General features: G+C 45.9%; 2 protein-coding genes across 3 annotated transcripts in view; one reads left to right on the top strand and one right to left on the bottom strand.

Annotated features, from left to right (window-relative positions):
• The window catches only part of ttc7a (tetratricopeptide repeat domain 7A), a 197,803-nt gene that overhangs the window by 94,866 nt on the left and 83,294 nt on the right, over nucleotides 1-19,643 (top strand). The gene's annotated exons all lie outside the window — the stretch shown is intronic.
• plekhh2 (pleckstrin homology domain containing, family H (with MyTH4 domain) member 2) overlaps nucleotides 312-19,643 on the bottom strand; it is a 27,596-nt gene continuing 8,264 nt past the window's right edge. For both annotated transcript variants that reach the window (XM_079730948.1, XM_079730949.1), the window contains 27 exons: nucleotides 19,095-19,244; nucleotides 18,258-18,341; nucleotides 17,963-18,044; nucleotides 17,258-17,452; nucleotides 16,197-17,068; nucleotides 15,687-15,762; nucleotides 15,487-15,581; nucleotides 14,693-14,855; nucleotides 13,879-14,015; nucleotides 13,249-13,362; nucleotides 12,513-12,599; nucleotides 11,791-11,949; nucleotides 11,335-11,415; nucleotides 11,058-11,237; nucleotides 10,702-10,810; nucleotides 10,093-10,205; nucleotides 9,494-9,673; nucleotides 8,797-8,894; nucleotides 8,314-8,491; nucleotides 7,525-7,680; nucleotides 6,550-6,647; nucleotides 6,122-6,263; nucleotides 5,564-5,700; nucleotides 4,996-5,125; nucleotides 3,366-3,452; nucleotides 2,834-2,983; nucleotides 312-2,004 (listed from right to left, as the gene is read on the bottom strand). In XM_079730948.1, coding sequence (XP_079587074.1) covers nucleotides 1,819-2,004; nucleotides 2,834-2,983; nucleotides 3,366-3,452; nucleotides 4,996-5,125; nucleotides 5,564-5,700; nucleotides 6,122-6,263; nucleotides 6,550-6,647; nucleotides 7,525-7,680; nucleotides 8,314-8,491; nucleotides 8,797-8,894; nucleotides 9,494-9,673; nucleotides 10,093-10,205; nucleotides 10,702-10,810; nucleotides 11,058-11,237; nucleotides 11,335-11,415; nucleotides 11,791-11,949; nucleotides 12,513-12,599; nucleotides 13,249-13,362; nucleotides 13,879-14,015; nucleotides 14,693-14,855; nucleotides 15,487-15,581; nucleotides 15,687-15,762; nucleotides 16,197-17,068; nucleotides 17,258-17,452; nucleotides 17,963-18,044; nucleotides 18,258-18,341; nucleotides 19,095-19,244 — 4,239 coding nt within the window. In that variant the 3' untranslated portion in view covers nucleotides 312-1,818. The remainder of the gene's footprint in view (nucleotides 2,005-2,833; nucleotides 2,984-3,365; nucleotides 3,453-4,995; nucleotides 5,126-5,563; nucleotides 5,701-6,121; nucleotides 6,264-6,549; nucleotides 6,648-7,524; nucleotides 7,681-8,313; nucleotides 8,492-8,796; nucleotides 8,895-9,493; nucleotides 9,674-10,092; nucleotides 10,206-10,701; nucleotides 10,811-11,057; nucleotides 11,238-11,334; nucleotides 11,416-11,790; nucleotides 11,950-12,512; nucleotides 12,600-13,248; nucleotides 13,363-13,878; nucleotides 14,016-14,692; nucleotides 14,856-15,486; nucleotides 15,582-15,686; nucleotides 15,763-16,196; nucleotides 17,069-17,257; nucleotides 17,453-17,962; nucleotides 18,045-18,257; nucleotides 18,342-19,094; nucleotides 19,245-19,643) is intronic.

Below are 19,643 nucleotides of genomic sequence, written 5' to 3' on the forward strand. Positions count from 1 at the left end.
CGGGAGAAACCCGATTGGCTCTACCAAACCCTTTCCCCGAACCTTAACCCCACAATTCGAAACATAAACACAACACTTAACCGTAACCCCTTAACTTGCTTGATTGGCCAGTATAAAACCCAATCAGATAGACTCGGTCCAGACAGGTGGAGCTGGACTAAGTCAAGCTCCACCCATTTGCTTCTGCAGCGAGCACTTCTCTTAATGGTTCCCTTTGGTGAGAACCGCTGCAGTTTTTTTATGTGTCTTTTAAAGAAAAGGTGTGGTGCCGCTTTTGAGATACAGAGGATACAGTCAACAAAATGCACACGGTTGGCACAGATATTTATTCAAACGTCAAAATATTTACCAACATATGGCATTTGATAGAATAAATAGTTCAGGCACAATACAATTTCTTTGGAGGGAAAATGACGATGGAAATAGTTCAATGCACATGGCAAAACAACATTATTAAGTTCTTTCTAAACCAACTTTGAGGGTTAAGATGTATGCTCCTGCGATGTTTGTTAGGTCCTCTAAATTCCTTCATGTAGCATTTACCGATACCAGGAAAGAGTAAGAAAACCAAATCCCTTTGAGTACGAGAAAACCCCTTTATCCTTCAAACCTTTACCATTTAAAGTCCCTCACATCACTCTTTAAAACTAAATAAATAAATGAATAAAAACTCATTCTCATCACCTTCTCTCCTTCCCTTCCTGATGTGCAGCATTGTTAAATCATCCCTATTACTTTAGTTGAACTGCCATTTTATAAAAACTGTACAAGCAGTGGACATTATGCCTCTGAATAAGGTTTAAACACCGCAAGTTACTGAGCAACCAGGTACACAAGGTCCATTACCTTTCCCCTTGAGCAGGTCCTTCCCAAGCCCAGCAAACACATCGCACACAGGGGTCATCTGTCTCACATGTAATAAGACCTGCACAAATTCTCCATAAACGTCTGCATACTTCGAACATAGCTATTAGTAAATGCCTCCATTCTGAGGCAATCTGATAATTTTACACATGAAATGACTATGGAACAAATCATGTGAGGTCCTGACTAAAACACCCAATAGACACCTGAACGGATTTACGGCACAGTTGACTCACTTTATCACTTATTTTTAAATGGCATTCTGTTAAGTACATTAGGTACATCAAAGTCATAATAAATCCTTTGCTTCCAACACACAACTTTATGATGCCTGTCTCAAAGCATTACCACCATAGTTTTGCGTGTTTCAGTTTATTTTCTAATTTTAAGGGGAGCATCTGGGAGCAGACGAAAATGCCTCTGGATGCAATTGGATAGATCTGCAGATGTTTTTTTCTTTCTTGGAAGGTTACAAAAACGGCACTGTTCTGTACAGTCATGGTTTCAAACCCGCCCCCTATTAGATACACTGTTGTGATTGGCCCGCCAGAGCAATTAAAACATCAGCTCTCAAATTCGTTTGCTTCCCAGGCTAAGGAATGTTTGTATTAAGAAAAACGAAACAGTTACACCCTACAACCTTGACCTTTTTTTAAAAAAACAAGATATAAATAGATAGGGAGTAGTATAAAGAAAGAAGGAGTGGGAGAAAGAGAAAGAGAGCATTATTAATAAAAATAAACATTGCCCTTCACTGTTGTACCATGGTAAGCCATAATAACAGGTATATTGAGCAGTTATTCTTGTAACCGACCCAATTTGTTTTATTGCTCCGCAAAGCCTTCTCATGTTATACATTTAAATAGAATTAAACCCTAGACGAAGAGGTTGGGGCCCTTCATCATCAAGGAGGTCTGGCCCAGAGGCTTTAGTGTCATTTCCATACCCCACTGCTCATAACAGGGTAGGGGCCTTGCTTGTTCTGCCCTTGGCCTGCGGTGATTTGCTCCTCAGCTCCTTGCTCTTGAGAGTGACAGGCTGAGGGACCAATAAGGCAGGAGCGGACAGGTGGTGGGCAGCGGCCTTCAGCTGATGGGTACTGTTGACGTAGCTGGAGATGAGCAGGGTCATCTCCCTGATCTGTCAATCAAAGAGAACATGGCTCTCAGTGTGTGTTTGTGTGTGCGTGCGTGCACGTATGCAGGCCCGCCGCTCCCTATACGCAGAGTGCGTAGGGCACCAAGTACCTGGGGGGGGCACCAAAAATTATCGTTTGTAAAAAAAATAAAAAAATAAAAATAATTATTACATTATTGAATTAAAAAAATATATAAATTAGTTATGAAGAGGCCCACCATTGTTTTTTCTTAATTGCATAACCTATCACTCAATTTCGGCAATTATATGTTTTTACCTAATATATAAAAAGAGGCTCCCCCCGCCCCCACCCCCGCTCGCGTAGGGCACCGAAATGGCCAGCAGCGGCCCTGCACGTATGTTTGTGTGTGTTACTGCTTCAGTACTTTGATTCCAGTGCTTTAGTTAACCACTTTTATTACACACCAATTGACACTATTTGTAATTTATTAAAGTTTTTTAAATATTGTGTGAATCATCATTTCTTCTTACATGCCAAAGAAAATATTTAATTAGATATTTAATGTTCACCTAATTGACTACTTCTACTTAAATACTTTACTTCTTTAAATTGATCGTCTCCTTGAAGGTACTCACTATTATCTTTTACTTTAGAACATTAAAAGCTATACACAAAGTTGTTATTTATAATTTATTTCAAAACTATCTCCCTGTAAGCATCCTTGAGCCAAATACCTAACCCCCCTCATGCTCCCAGAGGACCTCTCAACCATCTCACCATAAATCTCTCAGGATTACAGGGTCTCAATAACGACATTATAATGATAGTACTAAATGTGTTATATATTCTGTTTCTTGTTCACTCGCTGACCTTGGAGGTGGGCATGGCAAAGAGATGCTTCTCTGTGGGCTTGTCTTTCGAGGTGTTTTGGCCGGCACTCTGGCCCACCACCAGCATGAGGTCTTGGTTACAGCCTCCAAAGGTCCCCAGGTTCTTATAGTGTAAGGACACCAGCGGCTTCTGCTCCGGGCACAGCGGGGGAAACACGCTTATCATACAGTCTTTTCTTGAGGAGTTTTGAGATGAGGGGTTTAAAAAAAGAGAAATACTTCTCAAATGAGAGATAGCTTTAGCTATAAATGAAAGATAAGAAAGCAGCATTGTATTAATATTGAAAGATTAACGTAAGATTAAGATGCGTGGTTGATGGTCGCCTACACATTTTTTTTTATTATTAACTCCTACACAATCTACCTACATAAAGTCGGATAAAGTGTAATATATGATTGAAGCTAGGTCCATTACGTCCTTCATGCGGTCCAGCTCTCTGCTTTGCTCTCCAGGACAATGGAATGGTCAGGGGCCCCTTTGTTTGGGGCTCCTGGTGGAATGGGGGTCTTACCATAGAGTTGTGCTCCAGGACACTGATGCCGTCCTCGTGCACGGCAAGCCACACACGCACACCCTGCTCTGGAGAGGCTGTGACGGACTTAGAAGGTACAAAGGTAAAGGACATATAATTAGTGTGGTTGTAAAAGCAAACCACACTTTTGTCATCGTGTGACTAATACATTGCGCTATTCTATAAAACCTTTACAATTTTGCATAATTTTATTTTATGAAAATTTATTATATTACAATTTAACATGGAAATTGAATGTCGTGTAAAAACGCTAAGATCAACCGCTCATAAACTGAAAACCTGAGAAATGTCTAATTGAATTAGCATGTAGGTCTAAAGTACAGACGTCTCCAAAAAGTTGTATCCCACTACGACTACAGGGGGCGCTAAAATTATTGGTTAAACCCATACTGTAGCGTACCGAGCCCCGATTTATAAAAAAAATCTGAAACTTGGTATCCGGCCCTTATTTGACATGCTTAATCATGCTGAACGACTTAGCGTGTAGGTCGGAAGTACAGACGTCTCCAAAAATGTGTACCCCACTATGACCACAGGGGCTGCTATAACTAGTGGTCAAACCTATACCTTAGTGTACCGGGCCCCAATTTATTAAAACAATCACAAACTTGGTATCTACGGCCTTATTTGACATCCTGAATCTTTTTGCCAATGGGACCCATAAGGTGTGCGATAGATTTTGCAGTCCACAATTTGGTTCAAATACTCCTTGCTCCTGTTCGAACTTATGGTATTTTTCTGGTTTTGATTATGTTATAAATGGTCAATGAATTCTGGCCCATTTATGCAAATATCGTTATGCAAATGAGCCATTTGCATCGTTATGCAAATTATTCAACCATCCAAAATCCGCTTCAGAGAACTCCAGAGGCTTAAAATGTGGTGTGCACATCAAGGACAACCCCCTTTCTTGAAAAGTTTTGTTTTGATAGTTAAATGATTTCACAGGGTCGATTTCAAATAATCACTGATGCAGGTGCTCAGAGAGCTATTTAGTATAATGGCAGTCAATGGGGAAAAAAGGTTGATTTCAGCCATTCCCAAGGCCAACAACTCAGGGCTGTCAAAGTTGGTACACGTATAGAAACCGCGCATAAGCAGGCTTCCAAAAAGTAAAGGACCTCTTCAGAGACAGGGAGCACCATAACTTGCAATCAAACAAAGACAATCAGACCCATTGTTTGATCATTTGCAAGTCTGCTTCAAAGTGGCCCAGGGACTTGAAACTCGGCGTGCGCCTGACTAATAAGTCAGGTTGGCATTTGCATGACAGCATGCTCGCAGAAAGTTGCTCACAAGACAAGTTGGCGTGACCATACCAGAAAATGCACATGAGGCATGTCTAGTTATATTGTAGAAATATAATTGACGGATATGACTTATTACTCATGAAGCCATGATTTTTTTGACAGTTTAAAGTTCTTACGGCTACGCAGATAGTAGAATGTATTGCCATTAGTACACACACACACACACACACACATGCACACACGCACACACACACACACACACACACACACACACACACACACACACACACACACACACACACACACACACACACACACACACACACACACACACACACACGCACACACACACAGCTTACCTCTGCCTCAAATAGTTTTGCTCCGAAAAAAGGCCACTTCCTGGCTACGGTCAGGTAGATCCTGACGCACTCGGGTGAACTTCGACCCCTGAGAGATGCCCAACGGACAGAGAGGCGCTGAAGCAGTTGTCTGAAAAAACAAAAGAAGTCTGATTTGTGCTGATACACAACTAAACTTCTAATTTGGATTCAATTATGATTACAAATTGGGCATGTTTTTTGGTTCCCTTGTTATTAAATTGTATTAAATGTATTAGATCATAATCGACATTATGAGAGTTTATCTTAATTAATGCCAGCGCGTGTTTGTGTGTTTGTGTGTGTGTGTGTGTGTGTGTGTGTGTGTGTGTGTGTGTGCACGTGTGTATGTTTGTAAGGGTGAGTATGTGTGCGCGTTTGCATTTGTGTGTGTGTGTGCGTTTATGTGTGTGTGCCCTTGCGTGTATGCACCTGCGGATGTGTGTGTGTGTGTGGGTGTGCGCCTGCATATGTTTGTGAGCCTGCGTGGTTGTGTGCAGTTCCGTGTGTGTGTGTGCGCTTGCGTGTGTGTGTGCCTGCGTGTGTGCACCTGAGTTGCTCCTCGGAGGTGGTCTTGCGGTAGTGCTTTGGGTAGAACCTCTCCAGGACCTGTTTGAGGGTCTGGACTGACTTGGTTTGGGCTGACCCAGCCGCAGAGAACGGACGCTCGAAATCCCCAAACTCCACCTTTAATCCAGAGAGAGCAATTAATGATGTGGGGTCCTCAAAGCTGCTTGGTCTTCACTCTTAAACCCTGCATGCACACTGGTTTTGACCAGGTAACAAAACCAACCAGCTTTCTCAGAATAGTTTTAAATGTTTGCCTTTCCAGCTAGTTTATTCTATATCATTCTGTGTAGGGATCACATGAAGACCAAATTATGGATTCCCCATTAAGTAGGGGTCCTCTGCATTAAAATGACCCACGTTTATACGTGAAGCAATGGCATAATTACATAAATATAACGTTTTCTTTGCGTTAAGAGGGCCAAGAACAAGTTTTATTCAAAACAAAATTGACATATCCAATTATTTGTTCCATCTATCGGGCCTACTGTGTTCCTTGAAGCCCGATAAATGGGGCCTGTTTTTGGGGGCCTGTGTCCACCTGAGCCAGCAAGGCAGCCATCTCCAGAGATAACTCCTTGTTAACAGGGAAGTGTCCCGCGAGGATGGCCTCGTTGGTCTGATAGGCCAGCAGCAGCCTCTCCCTCTCTGGCTCCCCTCTCACCTGCGGAGAGAAGTACAGCCTGGAGACAGAGAGAGGTCGTGAGAGAGTGACTTTGAGAGAGGGTTGTTTACATGTCTTACTTGCATCTTATTTGACATATGCTTTGGCAATGGCAATTTACATTCTTATGCCAATTAAATCATTTGAAGTATGAGAGACTGAGAGAGCGAGAGAGGAAGCGAGAGTGAGACAGCGAGCGAGAGAGAAAGCGAGTGAGATAACAAGTGAGATAGCGAGCGATATAGAGATAGCGAGCGATATAGAGATAGCGGACGGCACGAGAGAAAGAGAGAGCCTCTCTCTACCTGTTCTTGTAGGTGAGGCGTACTGTCCTGGTGTTCTCAGACTTGCCCGTGTGCTGCTCCTTGGAGGCCTGTTCCCACTTAGAGATGATGTCACAGACCTGCGGGGCGACAGGAGTCCTCATTGTGAGAAGAAGTACAAGGTTTTAACAGCAGCGCTATTAAGAGCAACCTCATCTAGCTGTGTGCTGAAACTGCCCCTGTGCTGGTATCAATGGCTAGCCTGGCTAATGCCAGACCTCATCTCAATCTACATTGAGAAGAGGTCTGGGAACCACACATTCATTTTCTCATATTTGAGACGTGGTTTATGATTGCCCGGAGCCGTTTATTGGGCGCTATGAATGTCTTTCATATGAGTCTGTACGTAGCTCATAGCCAATAGTATCAATTATACCAGATGACGTATGTAGAGTGACAGAAATTCGAAGACTCTTTTCCCCTCAATCCTGACTGGTTGTAATCATATAAAGACATCCAATAAATCGAATCAAAGCTTACGATCTACTGATTACAGTGGTGTGATTGCAAATGATCTGCAACAAGGTTGATTACGGCAATCTTTATTTCCATGAAGTGAAATGTATATATTTGAATATACTTAATTTTTTTTTTTTTTTAAATGTTAAAATATCTAGGGGCCTATACAAGTTTCCTTTCATGAGGCCCTGAATTCCTGGCTTCGCCCCTGGTTGGTACCACTGTTGCCCTTTGATCAGCCCTCCTGTCTCTGGACACAAAGGCAGCCAGGAAATTGTACAGTACTGAATATTATATTATTCTCCTCTACTCTGTGACAAGCAGACTCACTCATTGACGCAAGTCTTTGACCGAATACAATCACAAGCATGTGATACCTCTTAAAATATCCACAACTGGCTTGGCCCAACCTATCTGAATTGCGGGTGGAGAAACAAATGGCAGCCAGTAAGACCAATCAGAGATTTGATTAAGACCAGATTAAAAAGAGCTTCGAACCTTGATGCCTCCTTGCAGGCAGTGCTCCAGGTCCCGTCCGGTGGGGTCGTCTGTATACAGACTGAACCCAGATTGGGCCGTTTTCCTCACGCCCGAGTCCTGGTTCAGCCGACACTGGAACTCCTCCACTGTGGTGGAGGCGTCGCAGCTGACAACCTGGGGAGACGGACCAGGCTGACTAGTGAATCACTGCACTGTGTTGACACACCATGAGGAGGTGTTGGAACACAGTGTAGTTTCTCAGGGGTACCTCATAAAAAGTGTTTTTGTAGCATACAGCTATAATTGTAGTTATTATACTGTGTATACTTAATGAAGTCGCACAGTGTACGATTCTCTCGTGTCGCTCCATCTGGTTCTTTTTTAAAGTGTGCTATATTTAAACTTCCTGCAAGTGTTAGCTAATCATCCACCAGAACATTCAATGCCTGTTAGCTCACGTCTTCAGAACATACAGAGGAAACCAGGGCTGGGTAGCTTCCAGTGTATAGTGATATAATGGTAATGTTGATGATGTGACGTAGACCAACAAACAAAGCATACAGTTAAATATCTTCCGAGTTGTAAGATAGTGGGACGTATAGTCAATCCAAATGAATGTCCACAACTACTAATCTTCTCAAGAGGAGAAATATGTCAAGGTAAGAACAACGCTCTGGCGTTTTGCGTTTGATCCTGGGAAAGCAGTGTTGTTTGTGTGTATGTTGTGTGAGGCGTGGGTGGGTGTGTGTGTGTGTATGTGTGTGTGTGTGTGTGTGTGTGTGTGTGTGAGGGGGTGGGGTCCGGTACCTGGTAGGCACTGTTGAGGAAGTGCACGGGGACGCTGAAGGGCAGGGAGTGGTGGTAGGGGTTCCTGAGCAGGATGGAAAGGATCTCCATGCGGGACGGCCGGGCCTGTCGCTCTCCCTTCTGCTGCGTCCTCTCCAGAGAGCGCTGGCAGTAGATGGCGTACTTACCCACCTCCGTCCTGCAATGGAGAGCGGGGCGGTGCTTACACTGGAGGTGCAATACACCAGAACCGGGCCTTTGGGTTTTCGGTGTTTAACATCCCATTCATTTATCAAACAACTGCTGATTGAGGCTGGGAACAAACAAATTGGCCCAACTGCAAATGTGAGCACTTCATGACCAAAAACAAAGCACGCTTATTTATTAGACTATAATATATGATCTATATATATGTTATTATATTAAAATGAGTAGAATACAGTTCTCTATTTGAATCAATGCTCTTCCAGGCAGCGGTTTGGGATGCCTCTGTTGTTCACCCACCTGGCATCTGCATGTCTTTTGAGGTGTACCTGTAGGAGCCAGAGGAAAGGGTGCTGTGGTAGGAACAGTCCCACACACAATGCTAGGAACTGCCAGCCCTAGAGAACAACACAAAATGTATTGTCAAATGTCCAAATAAATAACATATCTACCTACAACAAATAAAATACAGAACACTTATAGGAGAAATAAAACAAACAAACACTAAGACTAAGGTTACCAGAGCATGGGAAATTATGTTGTTTACTACTTCTTTGTTTACTTTGTGTTGCCGACACTTGCCTCCAATTTACTTCTGCTTGGCGAGTTTGTGTTTGCAGAGCTCTTACAGAGCCCCACCTCGAGCAACATAATTGGTCGAAACAAGTATGAAGCAAGATAATGTGAAACGCTCCATTCATCAAGATTTTAGCTCGTCTGCCAGGAAACTTTAGATATTAATCGAAAGTCTGCTCTGTCACACTACTCTGGCTCTACAAGGGGCAGGCATGAGCACACTTTTCTTATAAGCTCCTCCTGCCGGCTTGAATTGTTATCGCATATGTTCCTGGCACCATCTTGAAAAAGCAAATACAGGAAATCAGTCCCTGACGGTTCAACCCATTCCTTTACCAAAACCAAACACTGATCTCACAACACCTTCACTAAAAAACAACATGATGTTCTTCTGCTGCCACCTAGTGGTGGCGGTGTGTACCTGCAGTGGCCCTGGCTGGCCATGGGGCTCTCTCTTGCGGGTCTGCTTGATGAGCTGGCAGAAGAACTCGTTCTGCAGCTCTGGGTGGGCCAGGCACACCTGTAAGGCACTCTGGGCCAGAGACACGTGGTAGTCGATGGCCGGCGCGTCAATGGCAACGTTGATGAAGAGTTGGCAGGTCTGAGCGCAGTGGAACACAAAAGAGGAAGGGGGTGTGGGGGGGGGATCTTTCAAATTACCATGGCAACATGGTCTATTCATCATATCTATCGATACATCGTTCTACTGATCTGTCCGCCCATTCTTAGACTTTCTGGTCCCAGTTTCTGTACCCCAGTTAAAAAACATTGATTTTTAGAAATGTAGAAACACAAAATGTAGACACACACACACACACACACACACACACACACACACACACACACACACACACACACACACACACACACACACACACACACACACACACACACACACACACACACACACACACACACACACACACAAACTTGGAGGTTCAAAGCTAGACTAGACTATCCCCGCCACAGTTTAACCTATTGTAGTGTGTTGTACAGTAGGAGGAGGGATAGATGGAAAACCTTGAAGAGTTTGACGGCCTCCGTCTGCAGTGCCTGAGAGGGCAGGGTGGTGAGAGGGGAGACCAGAGCATCCTTACTGAAACACAAAACCGGATGGCTCCAGGTCGGAGAATCTACACACACACACACACACACACACACACACACACACACACACACACACACACACACACACAAACACACACACAGACACACACACACACACATGCTCAATTTGTTTGTAATACACACATTCATATACAGTACACTGTATTATTTAATAGATGGATATCTATGTGTATATAACTTTCCATTAACACTGCCATTTCGGTATCATTGTCTGATCTAAGGCGGGGCTTAATAAACTGGAGCAACAAAAGACAAGTGGTGCAGTGTGAAGTACAACACTGTGTGAGGTGAAGCACTGTGTGAAGTAAAGCACCGTGTGAGGTGAAGCACTGTGTGAAGTAAAGCACCGTGTGAGGCAAAACACTTTGTGTGTGTGTGTGTGTGGGTGTGTGTGTGTGTGTGTGTGTGCGTGTATGTTTGTTTGTGTGTTTGTCCGTGTGTGTGTGTTTGTCTCTCGGTGTGTCTGTGTGTATGTGTGAGAGAGGCCGAGTCAGAACTCACTTGGGTCCCCGTCCAGTTGGAACAGCTTGCCGGCCAGCTGTTCGAACTCTGTGCCCACCTTGCCCAGCAGGGCCCCAGCCGCCACAGACAGGTGGTACAGCCACGACTCCTGAAGACCCAGCGGCAGACACAGCGCCCCCCCTCAGTAAATCAACAGCATCCTCCATCGTTGGGGTTATTTGACTAAGAAATGAAAGCCCCTGTCTCCTCTCTGCTATCACCCACAAATAAATCTAAACTTTGTTATGTCCTTCCGCACATTGTGGTTTTCTTTTATGGAACAGCATATTTCTATATTTTGTTGTAAATCAATACCTACACAAAACCCACATTGTGTATACATTGTGACCTCTGACCTTCTCGTGCCGGGACTCGATGAGCAGGTAGGTGGGCCCTTGTTCCTTGGGATGGACGGCGATGGTGAAGGGCGCGGCCTGCAGGCTCCGCCCACAGGCCTTCAGGTGCTCGTCCGAGTCCCGGGACGCGTCCACCTCGTCCACTTGAGACTCCCACAGCTTGATCTGGCCCAGGGGGAACTGTCGGCCACGCACAGGGCGTCAACTCTCCAGCGCTACATTGGACCAGTTCATTTTTCGAAGTTTGAATACAAAAATGGACTCTTTTGTAACCCACCTTGTCCTCTTGACTGCGGAAGTAGTACAGCGTTTTACCGATCAGGGCGCACCACACCCGCTTGGAGTAGCCGTGCTTCACCTGCCACAGAGACAACGCACGAGCTGTTGTTTATCTCCGGCGACCCATTGGACTCATGTCCTACAACTAAGAATGGGGTCCCAAAGCTTCCTTTCCCCAAACTATTAAATACTGACACAGCTGCAATGCAGTAGATACTTCTCTGTATGATGTAAGGTTTGGGGTGCAAAATATATACAGCATGGCTGTATACAGTATGCTACAAAAACACATGGCTTTGCATGGCTACGACTCTCCAGTAGGAAGAAAAAACACACATTGTAAATGAGAGCCTAAAGCTGAACTACGGAGTCCCCCATGTGTAATGGATCCTGCTCCTAAAGCAGGTTTCCCAGTGTGAGCGGTATGGAGCGCTCCCCGGGGGGAGGGGGTCACCTTCAGGAGCAGCCCCTTCATGCAGGGCCGGACGTCGGGCTGGGTGAAGAGGGGGCTGGCGGCCTTCAGCCTCAGCACGCTCTGCAGCACCCTCAGCCACTCCTCCAGCAGGTTGGGCGAGTCGGCCTTCAGGTAGCACACACGCCGCCCTGTCACCACCTGTAGGGCAGCGGGGAAGAGGTGGAGGGCTTAATGGACGAGGATGTGGAGGCCCAGAGCAGGATGGGAGAAGAGTGGGTTTAGTAGTTGAGTTGTTTGGTAATTGGGGTGCCTTGTGTGTGAGGGGTTACCGGGCCTGAACCTCAACGTCCACAGCCTAACCCATAGGCATTACTGAGCAAGACACCTAACCCCATACCTGCTCCTGAGTATCGTGGATCTATATTCACTCTTATTCGCTTCAGATAAAAGGTTCTGCGGATTATAAATAAATAAGAACGCCATCTGAAAAGAAGATTTTGTGTAGGAATTAAACTGTATGTATAACTGAATTTGCACATAGGCTGAGATCCGAGCATATAATTACAAACTATTTTGTACTATTTTGTATTTTGTAAGTACTATTTCAAACGTAAAGAAGGCTATAGCGAGATAGAGTCATAAACAAACAAAACACACCATAAGATACGATTTTCATTGTAAATTATAGGCAAAGGCCTCAGACATGCAACCAACAGTACAGATCTTCACACAGGTGACATTTAGCTAGGGGGCTCGTGTACCTGCAGCACTTGCTTCCCATCGCCGCGGGAGATGCTACTGGTAGCGTTGACCTCTATCTGACCCTGAGGTCTACGGATGACATCGCTCTGGAGAACGCAACCACAAGGTGTTGTTAGTTGAGAGGTTATTTTAAGATTCTGCACATGTTTCAAGAATGAGCCTGAACTAAACCTATTTAAAGCCCTTGCCGCCCCACAGGAAGGTCATCATTAAGAACTTTAACAGTTGTTTTTATGAAGCATTTCAGTAAATATTCACTAGATTCAAAGCCGAGTGGGAGAGCTGAAAAAACCTTGCATTTACCAATTGTTTGAAAGCATATGGTAGCAATTACATCTAAAAGGTTTATACCTTGTATTTCAAATGACCACATTTTATATTTATTGTGAAAGTGAGGGTAAAAAAACCTTTTAAATCAATTTTAAATAAACATTTGCTAATAAGAGTATAAAATGTCTGTCTAAGAAGCTTGGTGTAATAATTTATAACTTGTAATCCCTAAAGGATCCAGTTGGATCTATTCAACATTATGAACAACTCTGTGAGTTGTGTGGGACCCACTGATCAACAATTTAACACTGTGTGTTGTGATCAACAGTATAACACTGTGTGTTGTGATCAACAGTATAACACCGTGTGTTGTGATCAACAGTATAACACCGTGTGTTGTGATCAACAGTATAACACTGTGTGTTGTCATCAACAGTATAACACCGTGTGTTGTGTTGGACCCACCGGCGACTTATAGTACAGCAGCTCTCCATCTTTAAGGACAAACCAGCGTCTCTTCCAGGTCTTCTTCCAGGTTTTCACCATCTTCAGCAGATACCCAGACTTCTCCATGGGCTCCTGAAGGATTAACCGTCACAGTTTACCAATAGAACACCACAAGATGACAGAATATTGTATCAACATTAACTTCAAATCGTTTGGCAAAGCCTGAGGATATCACACTACAGCGAGAACATAGCATGACTCTGAAAAGGTGATAAAAGTGATAAAATAATGAATGCCTTAAGCCTTGAAGCTATTTATTCTTCACTATTTTGTCATATAACAAAATTCTAAACGATCTAACTTGTGTTCCTTTAGCCAGGAGACCATCTTGATCACGTGACCTCAGCAGATCTCTAGCCGCCCACATTGATTAAAGGGGGCAGGAGTGCTTGCCTCGACAGACAAACTCCTTCAGCCAATCAGCGTAAATCCATTGCATTGTTATTTCCTTTACATTGTCATTTTCAATGATATGTACGCTCGCGGCAATGAATTTCCTTTCTGGAGGACAATAATATCAAATGTGATCCTTCTGAATATTTGGTCTGCTGTTTTAGATCCCGGGGACGGCGATCACTCTGTCCTTACGGTCTTCCCGTTGTCACTGGCCGAGGAGCAGGTCTTGGGGAGCTTCTGTTCGGGTTCAGAGCAGTCGGTGTCGGTGGCGTAGGCGTCAGGGGGGATGGCGTAGTCGCTCTCCGACGTCACGGAGGACATGGACACAGCTTGGAGGAAAAACCACAAGAACCATTTCTCGTCAACAATATATGTGGACAGTATTTGAAATATTTAGCATTGAATATATTAATTTATTAAGTATAGACAGTTAAGATCGATAAGTATATTTATCATATTTGTTTAACTCTCAAACGCTAATACATAAAAGGAATCTCCAAACAGCAACGAATGGCACACACATGCCCCGTTGAGCTTCATTCATAGGAGAACTTGTAGCACACATAAACCCCTTCAACACAAGCAGCCTGTGCGGGTGATCAAAGGCACATTCAAGCCGTTCTTCACTTTCCCTGCATATGCTGCACGCTGAAAGACGTAAAATGGCTCCTTAGGTTCCGGCATAAAGTTATGTGTGGACAATGCTGTAACATTAATGGCACAAGCTTTGCATTGTAAAACACAAATTTTATACATCCACGGTAAACACGTGCAAGGGGTCAATATATATTTTAAACTGGCAATATTCAGACTCCAAGGCAATACGTTATTTCTGGAAATTTGAATTGTAACATTTCCCTGCGTGAGCATCAGAATCTGCCACCTTTACCAGAAAACTTATTACGGCAATTTAAGGCATTCGTGTATGGGTCTATAAATACACACACACCAATAAGGCTTGTGTGTGTGTGTGTGTGTGTGTGTGACACAGTGGTGTGTGTTGCACCTCTCTTCAGGGAGCGCGGGCTCCCGGGGCTGCTGTCCTTGCGGGAGCTGGACCCGGAGGTCCGCGAGCTGCAGAGAGACCCCTCCTCCTCCCCGGAGCTCGACTCTTCCTCCGAGCTGGACTCCTCCTCGCAGAACGCACTGCTGCTCAGCAGGGTGGCCTTCTGCAGTCACACACACACACACACACACACACACACACACGCAAACACACATACACACGCACACACACCCACACACACAAAAACCCCCCCCCACACACACACACACACACACACACACACACACACACACGCAAACACACAAACACACATACACACGCACACACACCCACACACACGCAAACACACACACCCACACACACACCCACACACACACCCACGCAAACACACAAACACACATACACACGCACACACACCCACACCCACACACACACACACATGCAAACACACAAACACACATACACACGCACTCACACCCACACACACACACACATGCAAACACACATACACACACACCCACACACACCCACACACACCCACACACACACACACACACACACACACACACACACACACACAAAAACACGTACACAAACACACACACCCACACACACACACTCACACACACGCACACACATACACACACGCACGCACACACAAGCACACACACATACACAATGCTTAATTTTACTGAAAATAACAACATCATCCAAGATACAGTTTTATTTTTACTACTGCTGGTTCTTTGTGATCTTGATCACAATATAAAATATTTTGTGTCTGCAATGCCTACCCCCTTCAGCGTGGTGTAAACAGGTGCGGTCATGTTGTTATAGATGAGGGAGGTGTAGAACACAAAGGCAGGATGTGAGGACTGCAGGGAAGGGTCTGAAATGTAAAACAACACTTCAGCCACTTCAGAGGTACGTGCTACACAGCCAATAGACCACACTTTAGAATTAAGCAACCGATTCCCTTTCCCCTCCAACTTGCCTTTGCCAGCAGGGTCTGTGCAGGACGTCTCTGAAAGTCTGATTCCTGACTTGGCCACGGCATAGATACGACTCTCCTGTAGGAAGTAAACACACACATTTTAACTGCATAACAAGTTAGCAGTATTTAAATTAATACATTATTCTGGAGGACTGATAGTCCATATCTTCTTCCCTGCCCATGGACATTATTAGTCAGGTATAGCCGGCAATCGCTACCTATGGATAGAAACCTAGCAGCAAGCCATCTAGATGCTTTATAATCTAGAGAGCCCTTCATCTCAGCACTACTAAAGACTTACTTGGTTTGGGCTATACACTTGCTTTTATGGTCTCAAATGGGATTTGTGCAATTATTTATTCTCTTTCACATACCTTATTTCATTTGTATATTTTCATGTGTATACATTTGAATACGCTAGCTGTGTCTCACCACAAACATGTCAATGTATAGTTATAAGTTATAGTTAATAAAACGTGACCTTCAGAGGTCAAACGGTGTGCTTCCTACCCATGATGGGAACCTGTGCAGCGGGGGGGTCGGGGGTTTGCTGCCTGGTGCCGAGCTGTACGGCTCCAGACTCTCCCCCGGCTCCTTGCTCCCTGTGTTGCCTAGGCTTTGGGGCGCTGGCGGTACCGGGACCTCCTGCGGGCCCGTCTCCATGGCGACCTCCCGCCTCGGCTCCTGGTCCCCGTCGAGGTCGGTCTCCTGGGGCCGCAGCGGGCGCAGCAGGCTGAGCGCGTTGCGCGTGCGCCCGTGGGTGGTCTCGCTGTAGACGGGCGGCTGGCTCAGGTGCTTCTTGGCCTGGGCCACGCTCAGCACCCCGAAGCCCTGCGCCGGGGTGCGCAGCCGGGGCTGTTTGGGGGAGGCGGGAGTGTCCCGGGGGTCCCGAGGCGGGTTAGGGCGCTTGGGGGTGGGGGCCGGTGTGGCGCCGCTCAGAGGATCAGCGGGCGAGGCCGAGAAGGACGAGTCCAGCCGCTGGGACTGGAAGCGCTGGTTGAGCTCCTCGGAGGTGAGGTCGTCCGGCTTGGAGGACGCTGTGCGGGCTCCGTCCTCCCTGTGCCCCGCCGCCGGCCCCCCGCCGCACGGCGACTCGTGCAGGCTGAAGCGCGGCCGCTCCACGCGCTGCATGTCTTCGTCGAACAGGGAGCTGCTGTCGTCGGAGGCCGTCAGGTAGTACTCGCTGCCGGGGCGGCTGAGCTGCAGCGCGCCGGGGGCCGCGCCCACGCCTGGCCGTGGACCGGCCCCGTTGCTAGCTCCGCCCGGCTGGCCGTCGGGAGCGGGGCCAGAGTCCACCCCGGGGGCCTCGTCGCCGGTCTCGTCGCCGGTCTCCTCTCCGTCCATCTCTGAGAGGGCGGTGTTGTTGTCGTTGTGGCTCCTCGCTGGCAAAGAAAACAATCAGGAACAAACACTTGACGCAAAAAATAACAGCATTTTCAGTTCTTGGAAGGTGGGGGAACGTGTGATCCCTATGGCTAGGAGCCCTGTGTGATACTTTCTTAGTACCATTGTTGTGTCGCAGCGTTATAATGAGCGATGTTGTTTATGAAATGAAGTGCTATAGTTCTCACCGCCGTTGCCTCCCCCCAACTTGGCCTCCCTCAGGGGCTGGGCGCTGACGGTTCTCTGGGACGGTTCTGGTCCGGTCAGGACCTGAGGGCTCTTCCCCCGCACCTGGAAGCAGCCGAAGGTCAGGCTGCTGAGGCGCTGGGCCTCCCCTGGCCGGGGCCCCACCCCCACTGATAGTCCACGTTTCTGTTCCAAGGCTGGACCAGATGGAAGCCCAACAATAAACACACAGACACACACAGTTCAGTCCTCCAACTGGAAAGTCGATGGCAATTATTTCCATGTGTTTTCCACAAGTAATATGATAAACCCTATTTTGGATGAATAACCCAACGATCGGATTTCTCCGTTTATCGACAGGGCAAAACTCGTCAATGCTTTAGTGATTTTTATAACATGGCTTTTTTGAATACACAAGTCTGATTGGTCAATGACGGCACAATGTATGGGTGCAAAGCAAGTCCACATGGGCTGGGTTCTGAGTATTGCGTCAATAAGTGCTTCCTTATGGTAAGCCTCATTATCTGACAACAATAGTCTCTCTCCATATCCACCCACGCACACAACCATAACAAAATCAAACAAATATACTTTTGATTAAGGTAATTAAGAGCGTAATTTATTTCGACCAATTCATGCGTCCTTGAGACTTTTATTGTGAAGGTTCAATATGAAATGAGGATTTCATATATAATAATCCTCCTTACCCAGCACTTGTTTCTGTAGCTCCTGGATCTGAGCTTCCTGCTGTCTGTTACTCTCTCTCAATGCAGCGTTCTCCATCTCAAACTGCACACAGAGTCAAAGACACATGCCTCTTTAAACTGCACGTCAACATGTATAGCCATTGACCCTTTTTATTGATGATGATGGATTTGATTCTGACTGAGACAATCCATGCAAGGAAATGTACATACCAGACTATTGTAACTACAGTATTGCAAGCTACGGAGCAAGGCTTCCACCAAATCATCATAATAACATTGTAAATGGTATATTTACATCAGACAGCTTCAGCATCACCCATTCCTTGATCTTGGCCGCCTTTTCCTCCACCGTTTTGGAGTCCTGAAGCCGGATTTGTTTCTGTTGACAGCAAAAAATGCTCCAAAAATTGTTTCTGCATGTTTCATACATAATCTTCTGCTTAGGTGATACTGTAGTAACATCCAGGGTGCGATTTGCCGGTGGGGATGGTGGGGATTATCCCCCCCTCTGGTTTACACGTCCTACCCTCTGCTGAATTATTTTTATCCTCGGTGGGGATAAAAATTATCCCCCCCACCCAAAGTATTTTCACCATTACATCGCAATAATTAACAACCAAAATACACAGGGTCCGTCTTCATTTTGAAACATTTTAAAATGTTTCTCAAAATTATCCCCCCCTCTGGTTTTTTCACAAATCGCACCCTGGTAACATCACTAAATTGCTTTCTTTACTTGCTAACTTCAAATAGATACAAAAAATTGTTGGGAGCCCATTTGATAATCTGCTGCTGACAACCACAAATTATGCCACCTCCCACCTTACAGAAATCACCAGAGCTGAAGGAAGCATTGTGAGGTTCTAAATGTCCGGCACCAAACTTGTCATGTGTTTATGTAAACGCCCACCCAACGACTGCTGCTGATGTAGCAAGGTCTTGAAGGGCTCTCCCATTTCACAGAGGAAGAGTTCAACAACTCCCCCTTGTAACTCCGTTCCGAGGAGCAAGTAGCAAAGCAAGGGGCAATCGAAAAGGTAAAAACAAGGGATCGGGCCTCAATTCCACAGCCAATCTGGTATCAGCATGGCTCTCTTGGGGGGCCTTCACAACAGGTCTTCAGGCCCCATACCTGCTCCTCCAGCTGCTGCTCCAGCAGGACCACGGCCTCCCCCTTCTCCTGCAGCAGGGCCTGCAGCTCCTGGCAACGGCCGAGCAGACGCACCTCAGAGCCCCCCGCCTGGCCGTCTGGCGCCTGCAGCTTCTCCCCCACCCACTGCATCTTCAATACAGAGCGGGAGAGAGAGGGAGAGGTGACTACAAGGCATGTGAATACACAGACACATATGCACCTTCACTGGTTGATTCGTTTAATAAACTTGACTTGTTATTCCTCAGGATTTACTTAATTCATTTGGGGGCTCTTTCATCAAACAGTCCATTTGTTTACCCATGCATTGATTTTCATTCAAAGCAATGTTTTGACAGGAAATTGTAGAAAGCCAAAACGTCAAATTCTCTCTGAAACTCATGCACACACAAACATGCACACACACACACACGCACACACGCACACACACTCACCCCCACACACACCACACACACCCCCCCCCCCCCACACACACACACACACACACACACCCGCACGCGCACGCACACACACACACACACACACACACAC

This window comes from Pollachius pollachius, assembly GCF_949987615.1.
Source record: "Pollachius pollachius genome assembly, chromosome: 2".
Taxonomy (NCBI): Eukaryota; Metazoa; Chordata; class Actinopteri; order Gadiformes; family Gadidae; genus Pollachius; species Pollachius pollachius.